This window comes from Podarcis bocagei (assembly GCF_964188305.1).
Source record: "Podarcis bocagei genome assembly, chromosome: 5".
Taxonomy (NCBI): domain Eukaryota; kingdom Metazoa; phylum Chordata; class Lepidosauria; order Squamata; family Lacertidae; genus Podarcis; species Podarcis bocagei.
The window spans coordinates 43,407,163-43,418,277 of NC_138129.1; the positions used below are offsets into that span (position 1 = coordinate 43,407,163).

General features: G+C 40.9%; 1 protein-coding gene across 1 annotated transcript in view; it reads left to right on the forward strand.

Annotated features, from left to right (window-relative positions):
• Nucleotides 1–5,769, forward strand: part of DSTYK (dual serine/threonine and tyrosine protein kinase) — a 38,361-nt gene extending 32,592 nt beyond the window's left edge. The window contains exon 13 of the mRNA XM_081195667.1: nucleotides 1,700–5,769. Coding sequence (XP_081051793.1) covers nucleotides 1,700–1,887 — 188 coding nt within the window. The 3' untranslated portion in view covers nucleotides 1,888–5,769. The remainder of the gene's footprint in view (nucleotides 1–1,699) is intronic.
• Nucleotides 5,770–11,115: the final 5,346 nt, after the last annotated feature.

Below are 11,115 nucleotides of genomic sequence, written 5' to 3' on the forward strand. Positions count from 1 at the left end.
GGAGCAATTGTCCTAAGTGAAAAAGCCATTCGACTAAATCTTTACACATTCTGCATTTTCAGCAGAAGCTAGATAAGGTAGTACTGGAGTGCTCATGTCTTTGCATCTCCTGGTGCTGTTGTGCTTTGCTGTTTCCTGTGTAGCTGTATGGCAAGTGCCACACCCCTGAGGTTTCCTGTGCTGTTGGAATATAAAATTCACAGCAGCTGAAAACTTGAAGCAGCTAAGGTGGGCTGAGAGAAATGGGAGAATGAGCAGTTCCTTTAGTCTGTGGTTTCCAGGCTACTGTTGATAGCTTAGAACGTATAAAAATTCTGGCTGCAGTCTTATGCACACTTACCTGGGAGTAAGCTGCACTGAACTTGGTGGGCGCTATCCAACTACATAGATCTGCTCTAGTGCACAGATTTTTTCTTGCACAATGGAACTTCCTCTCCCTCAATCTGCTCTGGAGAGTTGGAGAGGAACCCAGAACAGAGTTATGGAGGCGAAGTTCCTTTGCACAGCCCAAATCCTTGTACTAGTGGATCTTTTTGGTTTAAAACTGCCCAGGAAGCGAGTAAACATGCCTAGAATTGCACTGCAAAGCATAGCATGTGTGATTTAAAGAAGGTCCTGTAACATAAAGAGTACCTTTGTTTAGAACTAACTGTCCCAAGAGTCTATAAGTTGCATTGAGGGCTATGACAGAAATATAGGCCAGATACGAATGACAACATTTAATTTCATCTGCTGTTCCAAAGGTTGACAGAGAACCAGGATTTCAACTCTTAGTATTATGTTTGTATAGAAATCAGACATCTAAAGATCTTCAAACTAGATATAATCAGTACTTTCTTGGAACAAGGCAACAGCAATCTAATTCTTTCAAAAACATGCTTGCATGACTAATGCTTAAGTGGTTTTCTTTTTTAAAAAACAACAACCACCCAGCAATATCTTAAATCTCCTTAAAGTGTTTGAGAATTTGCAGTCCTTAGAGTGTTGGGAATCTCTGTGAACATGCTTCATTCTTTGAACAATGGGCTCTATTAGTTGCTACCTAAATTAGTGGAGCCTCCTGCATAGTTCCTTTTGTTATTAAAATGTACCCTTTTAACTTCATGCCTATTTTCAAGCTTCCCCAAACATGACCTCCCAAGATGAAGTTTTTTCTTAATTTGAAAGCTTCCCTGCCTTATGGATAATGGTAGTTGTGGAAATTACAGTGCATAGTATCATGAAAAAACAGGACTAGCACCTGTAGTACAACTAAGCAGTGCAATTCTATACATGTCTCCTCAGTAGGATTTGCTCCCAAGTAAGTGTGCTTGGAGCTGCAGCCTTGACATGTTTCGAAGTGTTAATTTTTAGGTTTCAGAACCGTTACAACATATGAAAAACGGCTTATAAGTGGTCAACTCATGTGAACAGTGTAATGCTGGCAACACTTTCGTGGTCACAACAGCAGTTTCCATGAGTAAGGGGCCATACCTTCCCAGTGCACCCTACTTTCTGTAAGTCAGTATTTATACATATTAATAATGTGTGTATTGACTCAGAGCCTTGTCCATAATTGGAAGCTTACGTCTGGTTTCTTTCCAGATGGGCCAGATAAGCAGCTTATGCCTCTGACCAGTGTAATTAAAGCTGAAGTAGCAAAGATCAAATGAATTATTTTCCCTTTCAGTCAATTAACCATGTTCTCCTTTTTGTCCAGGAGTACGCCCCGAACGCCTTCGCATTTTTGATGAGGAATGCTGGCAGCTGATGGAAGCCTGTTGGGATGGAGACCCTTCTCAGCGCCCACTTCTGGGCATTGTCCAGCCCACGTTGCAGAACATAATGGACAGGCTTTGCGGGTCAAACTCGGCACCGTTGAATAAAGGATTAGATGACTCTACTTGAAAAACAAGCCATGGAGGAACTGTTCTATTATGTGAGAATGCCGGCCCCCACTTTGGCGTGGGCAGCTCAAGAGGGTAGCTTTTCTGAAGAGAGACTGGCCAGAAATTGGGCGCTTGGGTGAGACGATACCGAAATTCCACCTCATATAGCAGCCAGGGACATTCATCCCCAATACACTACTAATGCAAGTTGCTAGTGCTTCCCTCTTCCCTTAAAACGCAAGAAAGATGGGAAATTCAGGCCTTGCTGTCTGGAAAGGATTTTGCTTATCCCCTTCAGATTCCTGTAAAAGGAAGAAAGCACTGTATGTTTCATAACTGGGGCAGCCAGCACATCTGCATCCCTAGCTTCAGTCTGCTATATGTCTGCAATGGCTCCCTTGACGGTCACACACATGAATGTGGATTATTGGAAGACATAAAGTAGTATCTCTGTCATAGGATGGGTTTTCCAGCTATTCTTAGCGTGGATTCTGAGGGGTGTTAAGCTAATATTAACTTCATAGTACTTGGTATGTTTACATGGAAGGATCAAAGCATCCATTCTCTTGAGGGGAAGGCCACACTGCAATGGAAATGCCCTTTAAAAAAAGTATAAGCTACCTGTGCTTTATCTTGTGAACCAAGCTCTTTTTGGTAAACGCTTAGTAGCAATTTTTGCAACATCTGATTAAAGATGGCCTTTTTATTTTTACAATCTTACAGCAAGATGGGTACTCCACCAAAAAAGACTCTGCACATACAGAAATTGAAACATAAATTGCTTGCAACTAACTACTGCCTGTACCCAGTGGACAACTAGCAGGCCATGTTTTTAACTACAGCAGTTTTCTTGTTTTGAACCCAAGTATAAAGGCAGTGACTGTTTTAAACTAATTACTGACAGGCATTTTAAAATATTTCTTCAGCTACTTTTTTTAAGCCATTCCCTTGGAGAATACCTAAGAGAGATCTGACATCATTCCATAGATGTGCATGATTGCTATTTCTGACCATTTCCTTCTTTAGGGTTTGTTGTTTGGCTGTGTTAGACTATGTTAATTTAGGAATCCATTGCAGGGAGCACATGGGGAGGACAGTCCAGAGTCCTGCAAAATGAAGGGTTCTTTCTCATGTACGCACCCCTGAGAGAAAGATTTGTTTGCATTTGTTTGTGCAAGACTTAGTTTCTTAGTACAACAATGTTTTGAGGAGAGGTGTGGGATGAGCTGGAGAATGCAATTGGCGTAAGGTCAAAGTTTTTCTCCCGTGTGTTTGGAGAATGAAGGGTGAAACCTTATTCTCCTTCTTCCACACAATGAGGCATGCACTGGTTTCATCGTCATAGGATAATTGAGTGTGCGCTATACAAAGCCAATCAAACATGCAACATACAGTCCATTGCTTCTGTTGCACAAAGCAGAATTACAGCCTCCTGCCTGTTTACATAAACTACTAGAGACAAAAGTGACCTTGCAATGTTACTGGCCCAGCCTAGATGAACCCTTCCTGTGTGCAATAAAATTGAAACTCTGCTTTTAAAATGATTGCTTTTTACTTAATGGGCATTCATTGCTAGGTGATGATCTAAACTGTATTCACACTTCTGTCTACAAATTGTAGCACCTGGCAACTTGAATGGGCAGCGACGGTTGCCAACCATGCTCACAAAAAAGCACATATATTCTCAAATAGATATTAGAAATGTCACTTATGTGCTAGCTAGGCCACTGTTCCACTCATTTGACAGTATTACTCATTTCATACCCATTTACTCTGTGCTACAGTGGCTAGTGACCTTGTTTAGAGTTAGGAGGGTCTAGGTCAGTATTTTTGGAAGTATATAGTTTATGTAAAATTAAAATGAATAAAACTATTTGAAAACGGCTTGTATAGCTTTTCCCAAACAGCCACTTCCTTATTCTATAATATCCTGTGCCTTTTTGAAAACTTGAGTTGAAGTAGTGTATCAAATTCCACTAGGACTGTCTTCCCCATGGACACCTCTGGCTCAGTACACCTTTCCCAATGTACAACAATGCATGTGCTCCTTTGTTAGGCATAAATGTTAATTATTCTGAGCAGCTCTGAATCAGATTTCACAGGCCCCCTGACATGCCTCACAAGAGGGAAGAGATGGGTTTTGTGTCGTCTAAAGATCTTCTAGTTAAAGCACATTTGACTTCAATTAAAACTCTTGTTCATATTTGGCAATGCTGTATGCTTTCTCTACGTTACTACCACCCTTGTGGCCTAAGAAGCATGTATTTTGAACACACTAACATTTTCATAGCTGTTTGAATAGAGGCAAACAGATGCCACTACCAGGTATTATGGTAGGGGTAATGGTGGCTATCTGTGTATTCAGGCCAGCTGTGAGTGCAGAGCATCTATCACTGCGATCCCACTCCAGTTACTTGACATAAGCATTAAACTGAAGATCTGTTAGAAGCAACTCCTGGTTGTTGTTTTAAAAATAAAGTTATTGTTGTGCTCACGTACAACTATCTTATGCACTGCAAAATACCTCTTCTCTCCCCACCTGCCTCTTAAGTTAACTTCATTACCCACTTTCTTATGTACCCAAAAGGAAACTTTGTTTACTAAACTGTATTATGCAACGTTTACAGGTTGCCACTGACTGGATGGCTAAAGCAGGTGCTCCAAAAGAGAGGTTTCTTTAGAGTTGGAAACATGATACATCAAACTAGTTTACAAAAACAAGTATACTTACAGAAAGCAGAGCTGGAGGAATCCATAGTGGTGCTAGTAGCTCATGGTTCAAAGATGGAGCTATTCAAAGCTGCCCAATTGCTAGGCCACTTATTTCTGCTTTGGATATTGTGGCCAATTTAGGCTCTGGATACAAACACTACATAGGGTTCAAATGAGTGAAAGCAAGGCTTGAATGCAATGTCACATTGCCATGTTGCGATGCTGGAGTGTTGCCCTCAGCTTGCTAGTGCATTGCTGCTGTCTATCACATTGCTGTCTAGTGCAGTGGATTATGGGAGCTTTTGTTTGGCAACTGACCATTTTTGTGTGTGTTTCCTCCATCTGTAGTACTTCTAGTGACTTGATTATACAATGCAAGCCCTTCTAGCTTGTTGAATTCAAGTGCAAGCTATTCTATTTATCTTTTTTTTTAGCACTTTTGTGTTCATCCTTCTCTCAGCCCCTTCCCTCCTGGATAGTATTTGGAGGCTCAGAAGCTGCTTGAATGTAGGCTCTTGTCGGGCGACTGTCATTAATGGAAGGCCCATCAGTACTGGATCCCAATCTAATGTGGTTCTCTGTTGAGCTTTCACTTTTAGAGATGTACATAATGCCTTCTCTGTATCTACTGGTCTCCTGGCCAGTTGTCCTCGCTTTGTTATTTTTTAAATTTTAATACTATGATTTTTCCCCCTCCAGGGAGAGAATAAGAGCACAGCAGCATTTAAAACTCCCTCAGGGGCTTAAATAGCACTGTATTTCTTGAACTTCTAATGCTTCCCTTTGTTTTGGTTCTATTAAACTGATGGTCAACTGTTACAACTTGGCTATTGGGGGAGGTAGAAACCTGAGTTAAGAGTTGTACAGTTCCATTGTAATGCCTATAGATTTTTGTACTACTTTTATTTTTTAAAAAACTTATGTATATTAGTGTTAAAGGCAAAGGTAACAAACTTACCAACTGTATAGGAAAAGTGCAATAACATGGAAAATGACATGATTGAGAAAAATATTTCCCTTGTATTCTGTAATACTAATTTACTCTCCACTGCAGCCCCTTCCCCCATTACGTGTATTTTAAGAGACGTGACTGTGGGTCAAGACTTCATTTAGTGCTATAATGAAAGTCTGTTTTAATAGAGAGTAGAATGCACAGAAGTGCTGTATAATAAAGGTTGCATTAACATTTTTTGCTGCTGCTTGTTTGGTTTTACTTTTCCAATAATTGTTCCAGAGACTTTGCTGAGTTTCGAATCTGTCACACCACCACCTGGGGAAGGGTAGCAATAATACCTGCTAATAAACTGATCAAGTGGCTATTGAGGGCGTGGGCTTGTGTTGATGAAGCTACAGCAGTACATGCTCTTTGGCAATGGGGATGGATGGATGGGTGTCCTTGTGGGTACTGAACTGCATCACAAAATTCATCACTTATTTGGGGATGTGCCAGTACTGCCCCTAGGATAGTATACACAGTAATAATCCCAATTCCTGTTGTAATAGTTTCCACCTAATCTTTCTCTTCACTATACTATATTGCAGCCTTGCTTGATAAAATGCAATCTGTTTTTGCTGCAGTCCACATGATTACTACTCTGGATATGGCACGTTGGCAATCATGGATGTCAAAATTTTGTGGCACCTTAAAGCTGGCAAATTTTATTCTGGCACAATAAATTTCAATGGATTAAGAGCTCATTTAATCAGATAATCTTATTATGATGGAACCAAATGGGTTAGTCTTTGTAATTTTGATAGGCTGTTTTGGGTCTGCTCACAGGGTCCATTCAAAGCCATTTGTCCCATAGTCATTGCCTCTTATATTCTACCATAGGCATCTTCAAGGTGGCCTAGCATTTTAGAGGATTAGTTTGGAAGAGATTTCTATTTTACTACAGCATTAAGTAATGTCTGGCATTAGAAAAATATAAGGCTGCCACAATTTCTTACTATAGTATATAAAAAAAACTGCCTGCTTGTAATTCTGGATATTCAAAAAAGCAAAAAAGCAAAAGCAAAGAGCTTTTAAAGCTAAAGAGCAAATAAAAAAGCAAAGAGCAAATAAAATTGAGAGAAGTTATACACAGAACTGTAATACGGGAACAAAAATGCTCCTGTCATGTTCACCTCTATTGTAAAGGTTCCCCAAACATCTCTTCTAAACGAATAAAACTTAATAGGCCTTGTACTGACATATCCTAATCCAGAGTTGCCTTGTTCTTCAGCAGCTCTTGACAAAGTGCCAGTTTTACAAATTTAATCAATCTCTTTGTAAATGCAACAGCTCTTGAAATTAGATGGGGGAAAAGGCGCTTCCTCTTGGCTGCTCTAGGCAGCCATGTTCCTTAACATAAATTCCTTTAACTGTTTCTAAAGGTTTAACATCCTGGATTTAGATGGCAAATGAGACTTGATAGATGACTCCTCCCAATTACTTTTGCTGCCAGAGGGTACAACTTGGGGCATTTGGGATGTGTAAGAAGACAGAAGGAATTAAAACATTTGAGGCTAAATTAACCCTTGCCTGCTCCGTTTTCTTTCCCACCCTCCCACCCAGTTTTCAAGGTTATTTTTTCTCTGTCAGGCTGCAGCAATAGGAGTACCCATGGGAAGGAGGGTATCCTGTGTACTATGCTCCCCTTCTGCCTTTGACATCCAGGTCTGCTGCTATTCCATCTAATTTATCCCTAAGGAATAATTAAAAACTACAGCAGCAGGGCAGGTGTGCTAAAAAACAATGTGCTGGTTAGAGTTAGTCTAATGCATACAGTAAAGGCTAATAGCTAATCATGGAGGCCAGACACATCTGTCCGTGAAAGCTTGTGCTATAATAAAATACAATTAAGTGGGTACAAGATCTTTTGTCAGTGTTGCTGGATTAGAATTTATCGAAGATTTGATTGCATTCTAGGCTTGAATAAGGACAGTTCCCCCTTCCATTGCACATTATTTTATTCCTTACTGTAGGGATGTGGGTGGTGCTGTGGTCTAAACCACTGAGCATCTTGGGCTTGCCGATTGGAAGGTTGGCGGTTCAAATCTGCACCACGGGGTGAGCTCCTGTTGCTCTGTCTCTGCTCCTGCCAACCTAGCAGTTCAAAAGCACACCAGTGCAAGTAGATAAATAGGTATTGCTGTGGCGGGAAGGTGAACACCATTTCTGTGCACTCTGGTTTCCGTCACGGTGTTCCGTTGCACCAGAAGCATTTGTCATGCTGGTCACATGACCCGGAAAATGGACAAACACCATCTCCCTCGGCCTGAAAGCAAGATGAGCGCTGCACCCCATAGTTGCCTTTGGCTGGACATCCAGGAGTCCTATAACTTACCTATTCCTTACTGTCACTACTGTGAATGATCCTTAGGGCTAAACTTAGGGCTAAATTGTTCATGCTTAAACTGGATATTTTCCGTCTGAAGAAAAAGCAGTCAGAGCACCATAATCTAAAAAGAGCTCCTGATTTGAATGGTGGTCCTACACCAGTTTCCTCCTGGAAATCCCCACCCCCAGCTGCTATTTGCTTCCAGGAAGTTGCATCCTCAGAGAGAGATTTAATTGCTCTTGCAATTGCAGAGCAAGGTACAGTTCATCCATGTACCTGATACAATCACTGCAAAAGAAGGCAGATAAGTTTGCAGACAGTCAATGCTAAAATAAACATTTTGGCACTAAACTGTAACAAGAAGCTTGGGTGAATAACCAGGTCCAAATTAGTAGTTGGTTTTTTAAAAAAAGGTGCAAGCCATATTTTAGAGGGAAGGAAATTCCAAAGCTAAGGTGCCATCACAAGGAAGGCTTTCCCACACATTGCCACATAGCAGGGCTTAGCTAAATCAGTGGGTAGGAGAGATTTTCACAAGGAAACTTGCACAGAGCCCCCATCCACACTGGGAGCATGTTCTGGATTGGGGCCCTGTGATTGCTCCCTCCCCCCAGAGAATGGTGATGAGTTTAAGTATGCTTTTTCAAAAGTACAAATACATAATGTGTAGTTTGGCCTTTAAATTGCTATAGGTTGTACTTTATGCATTTCATGACCATTTGATCCCTGTTTTTCTTTACCCACCAACACCCACCCATATGTATGTACATAATATGCCAACTAACGTTACGATTTCATGGATTTGATAATATGTATGGGGAGGTGCTGTAGCTCAGTGGGAGAGCACATGATTTGTATGAAAAAGGCCCCAGGTTCAATCTTTAGTATCTCCAGGTGGAGCTAGGAAAGACACTCATTTGAAATCCTAGACAGCTGCTGCCAGTCAGGGTAGACAATACTGGGCTAGATGGACCAGTGACCAAGCTCCATAAAAGCATATTCCTATGTGCTAGTCTATGAAACCTTACACAACAGTTTGTCTTTAAGGTGCTCAAGAAACTTGTTTTTAACTAGAACCACCTAACCAGGACTACACCTATTTGGAAACGTAAAATCTGCCTGGGCTTTTTCATATCTGGAAATCTAAAAAGCCACATGAGTATAGACAAGCTTTTCAGCTGATCTCATGGAATATTGTCAACATTTCCCAGCATTTTCCTAGGGCAAGGTACATTAACTTGTCAACAAGTGAGTCAGCATTAGCACAGAAAAATGAAACTGGATTTGTGCCTGTCAGAAAAACAGAGGTGCTCTGTTATAGTTCTTCAGTCTTTAGTCCCAATCATATAACCAGCAAATGTTTTATTGAAATCCCAATTGCTGATGAATTTAATGACAAAGCAAGAACCCCACACAAAACAGAAACAGCCTCTATCACAGCACCTGTTGCAATCTACAAAATTGAATTAGGCTGCCCTCTTGCATATATTTTTTTCCAGCATCAAGCTAGGATTACAGGTACTCAAGAAGCATTGCCTCCTGCAAGTAAATATATTGCAGCAAACCTGTTTTCGCTGGCAAGATGTCCCAGCTAATCTTGGCTCCTTGGCAAATAAACCTGTACAATATAGGAGTTTCCAAACACTCAGAGCAAAAAAGAGGGTAGTTATTTTCATTCAAAGTATGTTCGAAAAGTTGCTGAAGAGACTCTTCTTCCACTTCACAAATTTTGGCTGAGAATTTTGGTAGTGGCCCTGGACTTTGAGATAAGACTAAAATGGAGGACCAGGAAACTTCCAAAGAACACTAAAGAAATGCAGACAGGGCCACACTCCCTTTTGGACAATGACAGGGGTCACTTACCAAGGGGTGGGTGTATCCAAAGTGTGTGTGGCCAAACAAATACCACTCCATCCAGGCAAGCAAAAGGTTCAAGGACACATTCCTTGAACCTTTTGCAACACAAGATGGCAGTGCAGAGCAGAATCAGTGAGAAACGTGGCCTTGGCAGAGTCCTGAGCACTGGACAGAATGATGTGGAGGCTTACTTCTGATCCCTGGGCCTGAGGTCTGCTCACCTCCCACTTCCTCACCCCACTGTCAATAGAAGAGGCAGGATGTTTGTTGTTGAGAAGCAAGAAACAAGGCATTTTGCCTCTGGTTCTTCTCAAGTCACGTAGAATGGAGAAAGTGAACTGCAGCTTTCTTAGCATTTTCTTAACTTCTATAAGGCAGCTTAGCCCACACTTTGGGAAGAAACACAGAAAAAGTAGCACTCGTACAGTGGTACCTCGGGTTACAAACACCTTGGGTTACAAACACTTCAGGTTACAGACTCTGCTAACCCAGAAGTAGTACCCCGGGTTAAGAACTTTGCCCCAGGATGAGAACAGAAATCGCGCACTGGCAGCACAGCTAAAGTGGTACCTCAGGTTAAGAACGGTTTCAGGTTAAGAAAAAGACCTCAAGAACGAATTAAGTTCGTAACCAGAGGTACCACTGTATTTGTTTTCTGTTTAATATATTACTGTAACTCACAGAGGGATAAAAATGTATTGGAAGGTAAATATTCCCAGCCTTGCTGACTTTTGATTTTTGGGAGAAACAATCACCAAGACCAAAAAGAACCCGGAAAAAGAAGTATGCCAGTTTACAGAAAAAGATGTCTATGTTGTGACACTCTTATCATTTTACAAATGATAATGGAGACACTTACAGTCACTTTGTATACCACTTTCCATATAAACATAACTTTTTTTGAAGTGCACCATCCATAAAATTGAAATACTTCTGTATTTGTACCACTCATATCCCTCCCAAGAAGCACTGTTATCACCACCACCCACTTAAGGAAAGCTAAAGCTGATTTCTGCTTGCTGCATCGTGGTGTGTTCATTTACTCTGCAACCACCTGCCTTGAACCTGCTTCTGAAACAATATAAGTTAGTAAATATTTAGTAAATGTCCCAACAGATTTAAGTGCTAGAAACAGAAGGGTTGTGTTTCTGGTGCTGAAACCTAAAAACGACAATTCCAGACTATGTAGTAGGGTTATGTGACAGTAAGGGAAGTGGTTTATCAGAAATAGGTACATGAAAATTTGGGATTTGCTTCGAAGGGAAGTCTAAAAACTACCCGCATGAAATCATGTCGAAACACGTTACAGCTGCTGCTTCTACTACCTTTAACATACAGCATTTAACAGCACTGAT